Source organism: Danio rerio, chromosome 19 (genome assembly GCF_049306965.1).
Source record: "Danio rerio strain Tuebingen ecotype United States chromosome 19, GRCz12tu, whole genome shotgun sequence".
Taxonomy (NCBI): domain Eukaryota; kingdom Metazoa; phylum Chordata; class Actinopteri; order Cypriniformes; family Danionidae; genus Danio; species Danio rerio.
Window position 1 is genome coordinate 37,851,754 of NC_133194.1, and position 20,187 is coordinate 37,871,940.

General features: G+C 37.1%; 1 protein-coding gene across 2 annotated transcripts in view; it reads right to left on the reverse strand.

The window, feature by feature from the left end:
• The window catches only part of rnf19b (ring finger protein 19B), a 42,347-nt gene extending 23,976 nt beyond the window's left edge, over positions 1 to 18,371 (reverse strand). The window contains exons 1-2 of one of the 2 annotated variants that reach the window (XM_005159660.6): positions 18,124 to 18,371; positions 2,584 to 3,785 (exon numbers count right to left, since the gene is read on the reverse strand). In XM_005159660.6, the coding sequence (XP_005159717.1) occupies positions 2,584 to 3,182 (599 nt within the window). In that variant the 5' untranslated portion in view covers positions 3,183 to 3,785; positions 18,124 to 18,371. Of the gene's footprint in view, positions 1 to 2,583; positions 3,786 to 18,123 lie in introns of those variants that run through there. The other variant, NM_001202440.1, reaches the window with a different exon arrangement.
• Between the last annotated feature and the right edge of the window lie 1,816 nt (positions 18,372 to 20,187).

Consider the following 20,187-nt stretch of genomic DNA (forward strand, 5'->3'; position numbering starts at 1 on the left):
ACTGCAAATTGAATTTCTGAAAGCTGTAGCCATCTCTCTGAGATCCTTATTGCTCAATGGATGCTTAAGTCAGGGGTCATACTAGGATTTCAGTCATAGGGGGTCCAGATGGGACATGAGCTGATGTAGCTCTGGGGAGTGTCCTGGTTTCCGTGCCAGAGATTAAGAGTTTGACCGGCTTTTTTTTTTTCTTAAACACCAAAATTGAAGTTAAAGTTTTAATTTAACTAAAAACAAGCCTATACTTGTTTACCTTTTGTAGCTTGACATGAAACTGACACCAAAACACATTTTCTGATAAGCACTACTTAGATCAACCATTTATTATGGCTGAAAATCTCTTTGTGTAAATTCAGACTAATGTTTTCAGCATAATTCCGATCCATCAAAAGTGGCATTCACCTGTCAGCGCATGCGTTCAGTTACAGTAGCAGATCAAGTTGCATTTTATTAGTGATTTCGCTGGAACCAAAGCATTCAAATGAGACAAATGGAGCATGACAGATGCATACAGGGCACCACTATATGTCGACCATTGCTTATGATCATGTCCGGCAATGATTACAGGGAAGTATAATGCTTGGTGAAACAAACATCCAAGTAAATGGATGATTAAGTATGAAGTCACGTCAGATATCAGGAACAGAATAGCTCAGCAGTCATATCTGATCATTTGTGGCAGAGGGAAAAGGAAATTAAACATGATATGAGGGACTGAAATCGGTCTATATTTTCAGACCTCCTTCTGCAATACAATGACCATGGTTAACCCCCTAACTGTTTTGTAATGGGGATGTTTTTCAGTACATTTTTCTGAAGTTATCTTGAGAAGCTATGTATAATGTGCGTATATTACCTATAATTTTTAAACGTGAATTCCAAATGTGGGGTGACAGTTAAGGGTTAAACACTGACAGCTAACGCCCAATCCCAATTTTATTTTTGTACCCCGACTCCTTCCCCTTGACCCTTGAAACAGAGTGTGAAGGGGAAGGGCTTCAAAATTTACCCCTAAAATATGGGACAGGCCTACAGCACCTGCACAAGTCATCATATGTCATCAGTATTTGAGCTGCGTCCAAAAGCGCCTACTACTCCGTAGGGACTGCATTTGAATTTAAACATACTACTCGGCCCTTAGAAAAGTTCGTTCTGAACAGTATGAATGTGAGCAGTATGAAAGGAGTTCGACATACTACATCCACCATTTTGTCATGGTCACACGTCAGTTGCGCAGCACAGTGCTTAATTTGCAAATCGCAAGGTCACGGAACAGATCTGGGTAACTGATTTGGCATGCTCAAGCCGAGAATGTAGAGGTGTCGCACACGAAAGTGAAGAGAGGGGTGTTGGGGAAATAGTGGGACATAGGATACCGGAGGGGGGTCGTAAGTTAAGAGCCAGGGCGGGGGTTGGTTGTCGTAGATGAAAGTGAAGATGGTTGGGGAGTCGCGGAAGAAAGTGAAAGTGAACAGCGGGTGAGGAGGGGGATTGAAAAAATGAGGTGTCTAATCAGATTGGATCAGAGGTGCCGGGTCCGATGTGTTATGGCACAAATTAAGCCCTGGCGCAGGTTACATGAGATGCGCACTTCAGAATATCGCCGGAAGTAGTAGGTCATTCGGGTACTTCTCCCATACTGATTTTCAAATACTATAAATTTGGACATGCTACTTTTCGCATACTGATTTTAGCGTCCTGTATAATATGGAAGTATGCGATTTCGGACAAAGCTTCGAGGGGTATCTAGCCTTCCCTTTAATCCTACACCTTAGCCCCTAGCCCTTAGCTAAAGAGAATTGGGAAACTCTTACCCCTTCACATGAAGGTGCAAAATGAGGGGTAGGGATAAGGGCTAAGGAGTAGAATTAGGATCGGGCCTACATATTAGAAAAGCCCTTTAAAAGCTGGTTTGTTTTAAGTATAGTCAATTGGTCTGATGCCTACATTTCCCAACCAACTTTTTTAAATCAAACCAAAACTTTGGATTCAGATCTAAAGGCATTGTTAATCCAAAATGAAATCTCTTGATCACCCTTCATTTGTTCCAAACCTATATGAGTCTTCTATTGGACACAAAAGAAGATGTTTTAAGGAATGCAGGTTGATGGTACCCATTGACTTTTTATCGTATGTTTTTCCTACCATGTAGGTCAATATCAACCATGAATCAGCATTTTTCAAAACACATTGTGTGTTTAACAGAAGAAAGAATCTTAAAAAGTGTTTAAAATCACATGAGGGGGAGTAAATGATGAGGTCATTTTCATTTATGGGTGATCTGTCCCTCACTGAAGTTACTTAAGTTGGTCAACATCATTTACTCAGTAAATCATTTCTAAAATGACCTCACTTTGCTCACAGAAGAACTGTCACACTAGAAGAGTAATGACCCTCCCCGACGGTCTAAAACTGCCCACAATTCCCTAGAACGTCACTGTATGCAGTAGCATGACGCATCTTCAGTGGAATCTAGGAATCCTGCCAAACTCAGGGTCTGCAAACTTTTGATCGTGTAGAGTAAATAAACCAACAAAACAAATAGGCAACTGTGCATCTTTTAGAATTTCCAAAGATTCTTACCCACAGTCTGGAGCGGGACACCATCGGCAGTCAGGGTCTGACGCCAGGCAGCGGCGCAGCAGGAACTCTTCATACTTCTCCATCAGGTTAGGATCATCCAGGATGAGGGCCACCTGCCATGGGGCAAGTCTCTCAGCGCACTCTGGGCAGCTGAGCTGCACTCGGCTCTCTGTGATTTCGATCCGCAAATACTGCCGTAGACAGCACAGGCAAGAGCGATGGCTGCATCCCTGGAGCTCGGGAAGCTGCTCCGCAGGTTGCCGCACCAGGCACAGGGGGCATTCTAGAAGTTCTTGACCTCCCAGAGAGGCCTGGCTAGTGGAGAGTGGCTCGGCGGGATCTGCCGTTGAAGGGTCTGAAGACACATTGGTGGGCGTGGGGGGCTGCAGAAGCTGCTGCTGCTGGATTTGCTGCTGTTGGTGCAGCTGTTGAGCGAGAGGAGTGCCCACATTAGCCTTGCTCCCCCTAGGCCCACGTTTGCTATGGAAGAGGCTATGAAAAGAGATCCTGCCTTGCTTCTTGCCCGGTCCACGACATTTGGGATTGGGAATGCCACTAACCGAGGAGTGGGGGGATTCAGAGTCCTTTTCGGATCCCATTTCCTAGGAAAAACTTTGTAATGATCTCCCACTTGAGTCTTTTAGAGAGGTCAGCAAGTTTGGGTTAGAGGAGTTCAAGTGAAACGTCCCAGATTCTTCCACGGAAAGATTTCACCCAAGCTCCAAACCTCAAGAACGTGCGCAGTGCTGATATACAAAAGAATTTCTGTCAAGGTCTCAGCAAAATTCCAGTCAGTTTCCCCGTTGGAAAAATTCCATTTAATAAGTCATTTCTTCCTCTTAGCTATAAAAGGTCGTTTAAACAATAAACGGAAAGATAACCAGACCAACAGGAATACAAAAGTCCTTTCACTTGAACAATCTTCTCGTAAATACTAAAAAGAAACCAGGAAACAAAAACAAACAGTTGCACGCCAAATATATCAACTACAAACCTGACAGATACTGTCAATTAAAATCGGGGCGTCAAAAGAGAACCATAAAAGTTTACGATGACAGTACAAAACAAACTGTAAAGTCTTTGATGGCTCGAGAGGTTGTAATCCTTTCTCAGGGCTTGTCTTCTATCCTCTCCTGTTCACTGCGCCGAGATGTGTGTGTGTGTGCTCCAGTTTGCTGTTCTCCCCTTCTGAATCGGCCGGTCTGTTAAGGAAGAGAAATAGCACAGGAAGTTAGCACAGAGCACAGACAGCCTGCAGGAGGAGCATGCTCGGTGCACGCTCACGTACACACACACACACACTCCTCCCTTCTTTTATTCTCAATCTCTTTTCATTTCACAGTTAACTCTATATGAACTAAAGTGACTGACGAGTGTAGTGGTTTTCTTGGTTTTTCTCTTACTAAATCAAACTCAGTCAGGAGGTTATGAATATCAGAAGAATATACTTTATTGTCGACAACAAAGGAGAACTTTCAGGAGACCCCCAGTAGCATCTCTGTCTGAAAAATTCTGCCTCACTCCTGTTCTTGGCTTATTTAAATACCCTTTTACATCCGTTGTTTTCCTTTGTTCTCCATATATTACACAAGATACCTCCTAGTTTAACCCCAAATTCCACCTCTGACATCTGTTTCCTGAGACACCTCAGGCTCTTTTACCACTCTCTTTTCATCCCTTCTTTTATGACCCCTAGTTGTTTCCTCAAGCCATTTCCCATGTCCAATTGTTTTAATGGTATGCAAGTCTACAAGCAGATTATACACATATAACCTGAATATATAGATTAACTTCACACTCCAAAGAGCACAAAATCCACCTCACGAGTCGACCGCTTTCCAGCTAATTACAGATCACACAGTTAGTTGAAGAAGTAATTGCCACTGTGACATTAAACCTATTACTGTCATCAGATTTTCTGGCCATCCATCTTGTGCTGAATATTTTACTTCTCTGCTTTTCTTTGTGTCTCAGTGTTGATGACTCCTCTCATCCACACACTCTCACACACACACTCCAGCGCCCGCTCTCCACTTCACACTGCGCTGCTAGTGCAGTTGCCATGGTGATTCCCACTATGAACACAGCAAACAAGGACTCTCACAGTGACTCTGGCCCTCACACACACACACACACACACACACACACACACACACCTGGCAGATATTAACACCATACTTCACATAACACATGAGCGCAAGTGCACTTTATTCATTTATTAATATGATCATCAATACGCTTCGTAAATGTCATTCTGAAGCAGAGGAAATGGTTTTGTAGGCCAACCTAATCTGTCAATCTCTCTAGTACATATTACTACTCGAAAATACACACACTCGAGCTTCACAAACTCATCCTCGTGTCCTGTTTCCTGCTCTGGACTAATGCCTGCGTAGTATAAATCTGTTTACTTGAGCGAGGGGGAAGGGACAGAGACCACCACGCTAGTGTAAAGATATCTGTGCACTTTCATGTCCAGTGACATTGTTGGGTTTGTTAATGGGTCACTGACAAATAAGTGTGTCACTGTTGGAGGAAAGAAGGAACATTTTCAAGGAGCAAGTGAATTATTTCATCTAAGAATGTCATGATGTAGGTTCGAGCCCCAGCTGAGTCAGTTTCTGTATGGAGTTTGCATGTTCTCTCCTTGTTCTCGTGGGTTTCCTCTGGGTGCTCCGATTTCCCCCACAAGTCCAAAGACATGTGCTATGGGTGAATTCATTCATTCATTTTCTTTTTGGGTTAAGGCCTAGTCACACTATGCTATCCGAACTGTGCCAAGGCTCGTTTCCCGGATCGTTTGAGAAGTGTGAGTGCTCTGAATCGGGCTTAGGCATGGTTCAATTGGGCGGCCTTGGCCCAGTTGGAAGAGGTGGGCCTGAGGACGGTTCACTTTACGGTTCTTTGCCTGAGCCCGAAAGTGAAGAAGCTACATCAATTGCTGCGGCGCTTCAAAACCAGAACAGGTCATGTGACATCACTTTCTGCGACGTTTCAAACTCTCAAAGTAACCGGAAAAGGAAATAGAATTCTTATTCAGAGGACTCACACTTCTCAAACGATTCGGGAAATGGGCCTGGGCACGGTTCGGATGGCATAGTCTGAGTACGCCCTTAGTCTAGGTCACAGGTGTCAAACTCAGTTCCAAAAGGGCCGCAGCTCTGCACAGTTTAGTTCCAACCCTAATTAAACACACCTGATCAAACTAATTGAGTCCTTCAGGCTTGTTTGAAACCTACAGGTAACTGTGTTGGAGCAGGGTTGGAACTAAACTGTGCAGGGCTTCAGCCCTCCAGGAATTGAGTTTGACACCCCTGGTCTAGGTGAACTGAATAAACTAAATTGGCCATAGTGTATGAGTGTGAATGTGAGAGTGTATGGTTGTTTCCCAGTACTGTGTTGCAGCTGAAAGGGCATCCACTGCATAAACATATGCTGAACAAGTTGGCGGTTCATTCCGATGTGTTGACCCTTGATAAATAAAGGGGCTAAGCCGAAGTAATATGAATGAATAAATGTTATGATGTGTAACCATTATGTAAATAGTACCATGATCAAATAATTTCCTTATACCTTGAATCAGGGGCGCTGCTTGGGAGGGAGGGGGGGTGTTGGCCATTTTTGGGGCCCTTAGAAATACTATTAGGGGCGCAAACGACACGCATAGTTGAATAGTTAAATAACTACACTGTAAAAAGTGTTGCTCACTTAAAATTTTAGGTTGAACCAAATTTAACTTTACAAGTCTTTTTAACTTACATCAATTAAGCTGACTTACATCACCAAGTTACATTTTGTTTAACTAAAAAAAAACTAGTTGAAGCCAGACTAACTTTCTAAATTAAGTTAAGGTAACATAAAAACATATGTTGTCAGGACCTTTATGATCATTCAATCATTTCTTTTCAGCTTAATCCCTTTGTTAATCTGGTGTCGCTACAATGAACCGCCAACTTATCCAGCATATGTTTTATGAAGCGGATGCTCTTCCAGCTGCAACTGATCACTGGAAAACACCCATACACTCTCATTCACACACATACATTCAGTCATTTCTTTTTGGTTTATTCTCTTTATTAATTTTGGGTTGCCACAGTGGAATGAATCGCCAACTTATCCAGCATATGTTTTATGCAGCAGATGCCCTTCCAGCTGCAACCCATCTCTGGAAAAAAAACATACACTCTCTTATACACATACATACAGTATGGACAATTTAGCTTAGCCAATTCACCTGTACCGCATGTCTTTGGACAGTGGGGGGAAACTAGAGCACCCTAACTCCACACAAAAACGCCAACTGGTCCAGCCGGGACTGGAACCAGTGACTTTCTTGTTTATTAAGCCGACCAAAAAACATTCCCCATAAAGTCAAGATGTACTAGTATTGCTATACTTGTGAGGACATTTATAGGCAAGTACATATGTGTGTGTATTCATATAAATTCATATTTGGCCAAATATAAGACATATATTTCATTTTTCCTTCGGCCCAGTCTCTTTATTCATCAGGGGTTGCCACAGCGGGATGAACCACCAACTTATCAGGCATACGTTTTACACAGCGGATGCCCTTCCAGGTGCAACGAGGTACTGGGAAACACTCTCATTTAAACACATACACTACAGCCAATTTAGTTTATTCAATTCACCTATAGCGCATGTCTTTGGACTGTGGTGGGAAACCAGAGCACCCAGGGGAAACCCATGTGAACAAGGAGAGAACATGAAACTCCACACAGAAACGCCAACTGGCCCAGCCAGAACTTGAAGTGGCGTACTTCTTGCTGTGAGGTGACAGCGCTAACCATCGAGCCACTGTGTCGCCCTATGTTATATACGTGAAATCCAAATTTGACCCTGTATGTCACATATGTAATTTCCATATATTTCCATCTATCACATGTCCAGCAGGGCCGCAGCATGAAGCAGAATGAACTAAAGCAGGCTGTTTTTTTTTTTTGCTGGCATGCATTCACAGATCTGCAAGGTACGCAGTGACAGCAGTCAATGTGACCCACTTTCCGCCGAGTGCTTTTACACACTGCCACACGCCGCGTCCCGATGTCTTGACCCATTATGAAAGAGGTGCTCCATACTGTAGAAGTACATTAAAAATGCAAAAGTGTTCGACGGAAACAGGAAAATCCCATACAGTCTCCACAGATCTGCTCATTCTAAACATGGAGACTGAATAAGGGTGGGATTGAATCATAGCAGGCTAAATGAAACCTCTATGTATTTATAACTTGGGGCTGAGATGGTAATAGCCTTCTATTCCACTTCAGCAGCCTCTGCTAATGCAACCCATGACACATAATTACCATCTGCGCTCTCTTAGCTTTAGCGTGTGCGAGGGATGCTATGCTAGTGGGTGAACAACAAAAGCTGTTTCAGGAAAATCTGTGTCACATCAAAGTGCAAGTGTACAAAGTCAAAGTGTGTGTGTGTGTGTGATGGGCGTGGCTGGGTTTGTTGTAAAACAGAGGTTGTTCTATTATTTATCAGCTGTGAATGACGTGTCGATTCACAAGAAGCTGTTGTTTTTTTGCTTGTACTGAAATCAGCAGCCTGCTTTTTCCATCTAGGGAAGAGTTTACTTTAAAACTTTAAAAGTGTCATGGAACAATCCACAGCATAAACTCACCGACTTGTTCTTCTTTTTTTTTAGTAGAAAAACATTTATCACTTTTTTTAGTTTGCATATCATAACTAATTGAATTACACTTTATACAAGTATCTGTATAAAGTATAAATCTGTATTATCGTTAAACTTGTGCAACATATCAGGAGTTACAGTTGAAGTCAGAATTATTAGCCCCCCCCCTTTTCTTGATGTTGTACAGAGTAAGGGAATTTTCACAGAATGTCTGATAATATGTTTACTTCTGGAGAAAGTCTTATTTGTTTTATTTCAGCTAGAATAAAAGCAGTTTTAAATTTTTAAAATCCATTTTAAGGTCAAAATTATTAGCCCCTTTAAGCTATATATTTTTCCATAGTCCACAGAACAAACCATCATTATACAATAACTTGCCTAATTACCCTAACCTGACAAGTTAACCTAATTAACCTAGTTAAGCCTCTAAATGTCACTTTAATCTGTATAGAAGTGTCTTGAAAAATATCTAGTGAAATATTATTTACTGTCATGATGGCAAAGATAAAATAAATCAGTTATTAGAGATGAGTTATTAAAACTATTAAGTTTAGAAATGTGTTGGAAAAATCTTCTTTCTGTTAAACAGTATTTGGGGGAAAAATAAACAGGGGGGCTAATAATTCTGACTTCAACGTTCGCATTAGCCTTTTGTACTCTACAAGTTTCAGGCTTCTGTTGATTGTTTGTATCTGAGCTTTCTTACATGCCTCATTCCAATCCTCTACAGATATTTCATCATATCTTCTTTCCATAACCTTAGTTTGGATTCTGAGGATTCGTTAGAGCCAGACACGAACAGACACGGAGATTGAATCTTTATCATAACAGTGTCCTTGATTGCTGCCTCTAACGAGGAATTGTTAGGAATATCTAATGGATGATTTTGAGATGAGGATATAAAACTTCTAAGTTGAAGATATTTATAAAAAAATGGGTCTTTGAAATGTCATACTTGTTTGAAATTGCTGCAATGAACATAAATACTTCATCCTCATCGTATATATTTTGTACTTTCCTTAACCTTTTTTAGCCCATATCCGAAATCCTGCATCCCTTTTTCCTGGTTTAAAATTAACATAAGCCAAAATAGGACTAAAACGTGACCAGGAGAAAGTTCTATTCAAATATTTACAACACAGGTCTTCTTTTATGAAGTATTGATCACAGTTAGCAGAAGTTAGCTTCAGTTTTTAAAGGTTGCCAGTGCAGCCTCACTTACAGAGTTTGTAACTGGATGAAATGTTGATTAACACACACAAGTGAAAACATTTTTTAAAATAATGTGAAATGAGGTGAAAAGGGGAATTTCTTCTATCAGTCGGGGATTTTTTTAGCTGTTGTTGATTTTGTGGTCCAGAGGCGTGAATCTGTGATTTTTTTAAATGTAGATCAGGATGTGAGCAAGAATACTGAGAATTGGGCTAGTAATAATCAAATGTTATTTTTAGGTTAGCAATAATCAAATGTATGCAAATGACTTATGATCAAATAGATTTATTCCATACTATTGATCAACATGTCGCATTCAGAAAGTGAATTATTAACAGAATGAGGACAGCACAATTCATTCAAATACTGTGGAAACACTTGATTAAATATAATATTTTTACATTTTACAACAATTAAATGTAAAACTAAATATTTAAAATTGAATATAATTTTTTATAAAGAATAAAAAATATATATTTTTTCATGTTAAATAAAATTAATTAAATAAAAGTACATTAATAAAATTAAAGTTAAATAAAAACTTAAATTTAATACAAATAAACAAAACAAAAATTTAAATGAAATAAGTCCCAGCTGGATTGTCCATAGTGTATGAGTGTGAATGAGTGTGTGTGGATGTTTCCCCAGTGATGGGTTGCAGCTGGAAGTTCATCCGCTGCATAAAATATATGCTGGATAAGTTGGTGGTTCATTCCACTGTGGCGAACTCAGATTAATAAAGAGACTAAGCTGAAAAGAAAATGAATGAATGAATGAAGTCCCAGCTGGGTCAGCTGGCGTTTCTGTGAGGAGTTTGCATGTTCTGCCCGTGTTGGCGTGGATTTCCAAAGAAATGCACTGATACCGTGAATTGGGTACGCTAAATTGTCCGTTGGGTATGTGTGGCAATGAGAGTGTATGGGTGTTTCCCAGTGATGGGTTGCAGCTGGAAGGGCATCCGCTGGATAAAACATATGCTGGATAAGTTGAAGGTTCATTCCGCTGTGGTGACCGTTGATGAATAAAGGGACTACGCAAAAGGAAAATGAATAAATGAATAAATAAATGAATACTGAATACTGAGTATTAATCAAATGTGATTTTAGGTTAGCAATAATCAAATATGCAAATGACTTATGATTAAATAGATTTTTTGGACAACATTCTTAGAAATCTACAAAGACATTATTGTGCAACAGTTTGTGTTAAAAACACTCCAATGAAATTTAGAAAATATGTTAAATACAGAGAAAGCATATTAATAAAGGCAGGTGTTGTCTACATCTGAGAAACAGAATTATGGGTAGAATAATGTTCCTTCAGCAGTCAACATGACAGATATATTAAGGTAAGAAAAGAAACATGTTTTTATTCATTCATTGATTTTTCTTAGTCCCTGATTACCAGGGGTCACCGCAGCAAAATGAACCACCAACTATATGCTTTACGCAGAGAATGCCCTTCCAGCCGCAACCTAGCACTGGGAAACACCCATACACACTGACTCTCATTCTCAGACACACACATACACAACCACCAATTTTGTTTACCTAATTCACCCAAAGCATATCTCTTTGGCCTTTGAAAACCCAGAGGAAACCCACGAAAATACAGGGAGAACATGCAAACTCCCCACAGAAATGCTAACTGGCCCAGCCGGGACTCAAACCAGCGACCTTCTTGCTGTGCGCTTGTTTTTTGGTTTATAAATTTCAAATGAAAATCTAAATGCAGAACAAGACGTGTTGATGTTTGTGTATGTGTGTGTGTGTGTGTGTGTGTGTATATTCTCAAAAGTTAATTGTCTTTTTAAAGGAATAGTTCACTCATTTCATGAATCTCTTTTGTTGAACACAAAATAAGATATTCTGAAGAATGTTGGAAGAAAGCAGCCATTGACATCCATAGTAGGAACAAAAAATTACTATGGAAGTCAATGAGGACAGAATCTTCATTATTGGATGAACTTCTTTATTTTCCTTCGGATTAACCTCTATTTCAGAGGTTGCCACAGCAGAATGAACCACCCATACACACTTATTTACACACGCACTCATACACTACAGACAATTTAGTTTATTCAGTTCAACTATAGGGCATGTCTTTGGGCTGTGAGGGAACACGGGGAGAACATGCAAACTCCACACAAAAATGCCAACTAGCTTTGGATGAAGTGTCCCGTTAAAACTCAGATATTAAGGTCAAATTTTAACCTCATTAGTGCTGTTGTCTTGCACACAGTAACTTCAAATTACTAAATCAAAATGACTCAAAATGACCTTAATTTGTGTGGTGAGAGAGTCTGTATGCATGTATACTTAATTACAAGATCTATCATAATATTGCACTATAAACAATAAGTGGAAAATGTATCACCAAGTGAAAGAAAATAACTGTCAATTTTGTGTTAAGCTAAAAATACAGTTTTTCCACAGCTGCGATAGGTTTCCATTATTGAAAAAGGAAACCACTGCTCAGTCATAATGAAAGCAGATGCTTACTACACACACTTACTGTAAGAGACATCCCCTATAATGAACAAAAAGCTTCTGTTTCAGAATGAATTGTGTTTTTTTCCATATCATTGATCAACATGTTGCATACAGAAAATAAATTATTAACAGAAACCACAAATGATGGCTACAAATCAAAGAGTTTTGTTTCAGAAATTATAATTCTAAAATATTTAAAGTTAAATATTATATATAATATATATATATATAAACAAAACAAAATTAAACAAAATTAAACAAGATTAAAATAAAAATAAGTTTATGTATAATGTAATACTAAATATTTAAAATTAAATATAAATTAAATATAATATTTAATATTTTTATTATTAAATAAAATTAAATAAGTGGAAATTAAATAAAAATAAATAGTTAAATACAAATAAAAACTAAATTACTAAACTAAATCAATTTTAAAAAATTATTTAATTAAAATAAACAAAATTCTAATGAAACAAAAAATAAATTAAACTAAATTAAATATAAAGCTAAATATTTACAAATTAAATAATAAATATATTTAATATTAAATACATTTAAATAAAGTTAAATAAAAATAACAATTACACAAAAATAAACAAAAATAAATTAAAATAAAACAATTGATTAAACTAAATTAAATTAAACTAAACTAAATAAAACAATGAACAGAATAGATTAGAATAAAATAGAACAGAATAGAATAAAACAGAACAGAACAGAACAGAACAGAATAAAATAAAATAGAAGAGAACAGAACAGAACACAGCAGTGCATTGAGGGAAAAAAAACACAATAAGACAATAAGTGTGTACAGAGTTTGGTCTCCAGCCAGCGATACACCACAAGCCATTTTGACAAATGTGTTAATGTGGGAGAAAGACAGAGCTAGACTGACAGCGTCTCAGCACTTCTGCCCGCGACAAACCCTGAACCTGCACACATCAGCACTTTCCTATCATTCTATAGCCCTAGACTGCAGCTCAGTCTGTCTCTATCTCACCACATAGACACACACACACACACACGGGTCACATGGTTAATTTGGTGTACAGGTAAGCTACTGGATCTCTGGCCATTACATAACCATTTGAGTCACATCTGAAGCTGTTTGTTGTTGTTAGCACTGATCCTGCTGTCTTGTTTTTCCATGAGCATCTATATCATACAGTATGGTGCACAAAATATTGTTCAATTATTTCAATTAGCAGCAAAGTAAAGAAGGTGAGAACATCACCCATAAAATGAAATTGACATTTACTCAGTCTCATTTTCCCCAAACATTTGATCTACTTTCTTTCAGGATACATAAAAGGGGGGATTTCTCATAAAAACAGTTTATATGAACAGTAAGATATTCCAAAATCATATGATATGACATTTAAGTAGTTATTCACTAACTATTGACAACAACCGATGGTTCACTACTTTACAAAATGTGACAAAAGAAAATGATTTGAAAAATCTTTTATATACAGTTGAAGTCAGAATTATTAGCCCCCTTCAAATTGTTTTCTTTTTTTTAAATATTTTCCAAATGATGTTTAACAGAACAAGAAAATTTTCACAGTATGTCTGATAATATTTTTTCTTCTGGAAAAAGTCTTATTTGTTTTATTTCAGCTAGAGTAAAAGCAGTTATTAATTTTTTAAACACCATTTTAGGGACAAAATGATTAGCCCCTTTAAGCTACATTTTTTTCTCGATAATCTACAGAACAAACCATCATTATACAATAACTTGCCTAATTACCCTAACCTGCCTAGTTAAACTAATTAACCTAGTTAAGCCTTTAAATGTCACTTTAAGCTGTATAGAAGTGTCTTGAAAAATTTCTCTTCATTAAACAGAAATTGGGGAAAAAAACAAACAAGCGGTGTAATAATTCAGGGGGGCTAATAATTCTGACTTCAACTGTATATTTAAGATTATTAAACAGATTTTTCAAAATATTTTCTTCTGAAAAATGTGTTTTATATTTAAGAATATTTAAATACTTTTATATAAACTTGATTAAAAGTATGCCTTGGCAAATGGCAACTATACCTGAAATTCAGTGCTCAGCATAAATGAGTGCACACCATTTTGAAAGTTAATATTTGTATCCATTTCTCAGTAAATATAGATAATGTATTTTGGTGCATTTAAATAAAACAGATTTATTATACAGATATATTTATTAAAATAATATATTAGTCACTACACATATTTAAAAAAACTGAAATATAATATAATTAAACTCAAGCAAAATATTGCAAAAAAAATTTTCAATTAAATTATAAACATTTTTTTGCTTCTACTGATTTTTTCCTCTTTTTCAAATTTGTATTTAAGATGTTTCTTTAAAATATACATTTGGCTGTACTAGATTTAGTTTTTGGACCGTTATTGTAAGTTATTTTGATAGATAAGCTCCAGATTTGGCTGTACTGACTAATCTAATGTATATGCACAAATATATTATTGTAGAGTATTCCTATTAAAAATATGAATTTAAAAGAGAGATTAGTGAGGGGTGTGCTTATTTATGCTAAGCACTGTAAGTTTTAAAATTAATAAAATACTAAAAGTTCAAATTAAAACAGAAAGTCTAAACATATGAGTAAATAGTAAATGCTAATTCAAAAAATTGAGTACTACAGCAGAATAAAAATAATAATAAAATAACCATTATTATTTTGGATAATAAAATCATGAGCAGATAGCAGTGATAATAACAATAATTATTTATTTAGGTAGACTAATCCATAATATTTACATAGTTATGTTAATATGTTCATGTTATAATGTTAATGCTAATATAGTCACACGCCGTTTGATCAAAAGTAAAAAAAAAAATTCATAAATAAAGATATTTTTGTTGAAATATGAGTGATTTCTGTCCCTCCATTCAAAATATATTCACCCAAAACTCGAAACGAAGTACGATATGAACTCAAGTCTTGAAGTGTGAATTTAATAAGCATGAATGAATATGAATCTGTAGAAATATGTCTATGATATAGTATGAGCAGGGCCAAACGGAATCTGTTGACGTTTTTTGCTATTTCTGCGGAGAATTTTGTAAAAAGTCTGCGGATTATGCAGAATTATTTTGGGAGTATCGTAACAAAAAACGTAATATATGAAATAAAAAATAATACATTTTTAACTTTTACTTAATGTTTACAATGCAAATCTATCTAGATCCACTTATTTGGTAAACAAAACAAGTCTCTCATAAAATATCTCTACTAAAAGACAGAAAATATTACTTTACAAACTGTATTGTAAATAAATCATATTAACACTTTCATATTAGTCAATATAATTACGAAATTAGTATTAGTCGAAGTTACTTTAAAAACAGAATAAATATAAGCCTACACATTTACACCAGTAAGTAGACTCAATGATGGGCCGAAATTCTGTGGATTGCTGCGCGTCAGATTCCGGGTGGACATAGGTATGAGTATGAATATGATATGAATTCAATGAATTGAATTAAAGTCTTATGCTGTGTTCAAACCAGATGCGGCACCTACGAATGAATCTAGTTATTCACGTGTAAATAGACGCATGAACATTTTGAGTTTACTCGCTTCATTCACACGTCAAATTCACTTCAAAATAGTCTACCCGGTGACTCTAGCATCATTGCTAAATGGTTAACTTATTGAGAGATTAGCTGCATTTATCTGCTTTAGGAGGGCTGAAAAACACCGTAGATTCATTCGGCGTCGTGTCTGAGTGCACTAGATCCTTTTTGTGATTTCATAAACTCTTCCAGAAACTATACCTAGATGATGGAAGCTTGCAGCGGTGCTTCTGACTGAGCTAAGCCCAGTTTGATAAGCTGCTGTCCGGTGTCGACAGGAGGATTTCCCCTCAGGACACCAACTGCAGGCTCTACGTCATAATCACGCCCAAACTAGAGCAAGCTCCTGATTGGTTAACGTGGCGTGAATGTCCGCATTTTCCAACTCGATCGAATCGTCAAAAGTGCAAAACACGAATCGCATCATTTATGTGAAACGCCCGCGTCTTTACATTGACTTCACATGTAAATCACTCGCACTTGACGCTTCATCCGTGTCTAGCGTGAACACAACATTAAAGCCAATAGGTTCAACTTAATTAACAGCTTCATTAATATGGATTTATTTGTGGGTCTCGTTATTAATATTTGGCTTAGTCAACGGAGGGACAGAAATCTCTCTGAATTTATTACAAATATCTTCAATTGTGTTAGTTTGAAACATCATGAGGGTGAATAAACAATAGAATTGACATTTTTACATTGAACTAAGCTAAAGATCGGTCCAAATTTTGATCCTCCACTGTAAGAGTTTTCCAGCAGGAAGTACTGGCAGACGGACTGACTAACTAACCCATTAGAAGAGTTGTAATGCTTAATGAAATCTCTTTAAGCTGCGAGTCTGTGTGAGTGTCTGTTCAGAGCAGGTGTTGCACTGATTCACGTCCCCTCCGTGCTATAAGAACCAGACTGTCTGTTCTCCAGCTCATCCCACATCTTTTACCCGATCCTCATAGCAATCTCCAATAACACTCTAATAACATGATCACAAATACTTTTTACGTAGATTCACAAGCAACACTCAACACTAACACTACTGTGCGGCATTCACAGGCACTGACAACAACAGCTAAAACCAGCCACGGCTTTCTTGTGAAACCTAAGATCTCGATTTTATCAGTTCTCGACAATCATAGGGTGGTTTACTGTAAAAAGAATTACCCCAACATTTCAGAAAAACAAGACAAGACTGGAATTAACCTCATGTTTGGTGAGGCAAAAGCAGAATTGAAACTCAAGTTGTACTGTGCATTTCTGTCTTACACTAGAAGGATGAGCTAAAACTTCCAACACGTGTACAGTTAGTTACTCAATGAGTTTATGACATACTGTGAAGTTAATGACGAACATGTACACTCTATTTTTGGAAAGGTGCTATTGAGGAAGCAACACCACAAAGAGTGTGTTTTTGACAGGGCCAACATAAAACTTTTTTTTTGAAAGGAAGATATTTGGTGGAAAATATTGGTGGAAAAGAACTTAAACAGGTCATTGACTTCCACAGTGTTTTTATGGTTCCTACTATGGATGTCAATGGCTGCTTTTAAACCTAACATTCTTCAGATTATCTTATTTGTTTTAAACAGAAGGAAGAAGCTTAAAACTGGGTGAATTATCCCTTAATATGTTTATATTAAATAAATTAAAATAAAACTTATGGAATATTATAGTAGTGTTTATTATAAATAATTTATTTGAGCACATCATTTTTACTTATGAATGACCCACATAATCTGTAATCAAAGATTAATGCTGTGAGGGCGGAACGACTTGTCAATCACATAGAATTGATCAATAGTAAACCACAATGATACACTCAATTGCTGATGGACAAAAGTTGTTCTAAAGTCCATTCCTACATTTCCTTTTCTATTTAGGTACCATTTTATATATACACACACAGGGGGAATATGTTCATTGATAATTTAAAATACTCTATTTAATGTATATATCCATATTAAATATTAATATAGTGTAATTGTGCAGTTTCATTTACAGAATTTCTACGAAGTATGTTGTATACTGTAAACTCGCTGACTTTTTTGATCACATCTATAACGCATGTTTATTTTCCTCATGTAAAATATTAAAAATTTTTATCTTTCTGATCCCATAACTCTAAGGGGAGTTGTTTTGGAAAATATAAACAGATGTTTCAATATAATGTTAACAAAGACTTTCTCTGTCAATTTATGTTTTGAATTTTTACTGCAAATGTCACATCCATAATGCTGAAATTAAGCAAATATATTATTTATAATTAATATTTTTGGTGATAAATGTGTGTAAGAGAATAAATTTATTATTCAATTTTGACATTCTCTGAGTGTTCATTAAATCACAATTGTTTAAATAAGCTAATTCCTTTACTGTAGGGCAATTTTGTGGTATTTCTGCCTTTCAACAACAGTGTACAGTAAAATAACACAATGCTGATTGTATTCAAGCAGCCAGTCATCCAAACAAGATATGTGCTATCATACATGGAGATATCAAAACATTTTGCCAGCATCACGGTAGTTTTACATCATATAATAACAGGTAAACTGGGTGAGAATTGTCCATTGTAGCGATGACGGCGGATCTGTAGAGCACTTACCGTCCTGATGATATCTGATAGTACAGAAGCAGAACAGGGCGGTGCGCAGTGAGATTCGCTGCTTTTCTACAACCGTCACATTCAACTAACTACACTGTAAAGCTAACAAATGTAACCCGAGGGCTCTGTGCTACAGCATTTCCCCGACCGTCAGTCCGCGGGGAAGATTTCAGCCCTTTTTTCTGTCTTGAACGTGATATCGCTCAGATTATGTCCGCAGCTTGATTCTCTTTTCCATTCACGTCACCGAGGAAAGCCCCTGCGTGTGACGCCACTGGCCTTCGAGTGATAAGCTCCGCCCATTTACGTCAGCTCGAAACGGAAAAGGTGCGTCGTAACGCCAAAGTTGTAATTTGTTTAGCAAAACACGGCCTTCAAACGAGTCTTCAAAACAATTTCCTGAATACCAGAGCACGTGAGTACAAGTTAAACGCATACACATGTTATAATACAACGAAACGCATACAGAAGCGGTGGCTCAGTAGTTAGTGGTGAGGCACTGTCGCCTCACAGCAAGAAGGTTGCTGGTTCGGATCCCGGCTGGGTCAGTTGACGTTTCTGTGTAGAGTTTACATGTCCTGCCCGAGGTTTCCCCCACAGTCCATATTAATCGTAGTGTATGTGTGTAAATAAGTGTGTTTTCCCAGTACTGGACTGCAAGGAAGGGAAGGGCTGTGTAAAACAGATTTACAAAGGATAAGTTGGTGGTTCATTCTGCTGTGGCGACCCCTGATGAATAAAGGGACTAAGAATGAACTTGTAAGAGGTTAACCAGCCAAGAGGCCTCATACTGTGAAAGTGGACATTTATAATTCTTAAACTTGTTTCAATAGTTTAAAGACTAATATTAAATAAAATCACATTCAATTAGGTTTAATTAACAGTTTAATTACGATAAAATTGGGCATTCAGGAAGTTATATCAGGAAGTATATATATATATATATATATATATATATATATATATATATATATATATCCTACAATTTTAATATTAAGCTTTTGAAAATGGAATGAAATAGTATTGCTTTTGTGTGAAGGTAGGTTATTGAAAATAGCTTTAACTTAGTATAAAAAATAAAGGCCTATGTAATGTCTTTAATAAAAAAAAAAAAGTGTGTATATGTATGTTTATTTATAATGTTGCTTGGAAAAAACTATTTGAAAACTCCCTGATGCATCTAGTTGTTTCCATGATCAGGGAAACCCAGCATTACACTTCATACACTCGCACTTCCCTTATTTTTGCTCCAAAATTGTAGCATTGTAATAAGTTTCTGAAAACTTTCAGTAAATGCCCATCCAAAACCTACCCGACTGTAGTTGCTGACCACATCCATCACTTTATGACGACTATGTACACTACCTGACAAAAGTCTTGTCATGATTCCCAGTTGTAAGGGCAACAAATAATATCTTGATTTCTAGTTGATTGCTTGGAAAAGTGGCAGAAGGTAGATTTTTCAGACGAATCATCTGTTGAAATCTGTTGAAATCAAATCATCACAAATACTGCAGAAAACCTACTGGAACCAGCATGGACCCAAGATTCTCACAAAGATCAGTCAAGTTTGGTGAAGGAAAAATCATGATTTAGGGTTACATTCAGTGTGGGGCATCCGCAGAGCCTGAGGTGTCAAGACATTTGTGCTGCCCATTACATTACAAACCATAGGAGAGGGCAAATTATTCAGCTGGATAGCGCTCCTCATACTTCAGCCTTCACATCAAAGTTGCTGAAAGCAAAAGTCAAGGTGCTTCAGGATTGGCCAGCCCAGTCACCAGAAATGAACATTATTGAACATGTCTGGGGTAAAATGAAGGAGGAGGCATTGAAGATGAATCCAAAGAATCTTGATGAAATCTAGGAGTCCTACAAGAACGCTTTCTTTGCCATTTCAGATGATTTTATTATCAAGTTATTAGAGTCATTGCAGGGATGCATGAATGCAGTCGTCCAATCTAATGCGAGTCAAACACAATATTAATTCTTTTCCCACTGCACTATGACTTTATATTCTGTACTGTACATTATTTCTGTTAAGTGACAAGACTTTTGTCATAG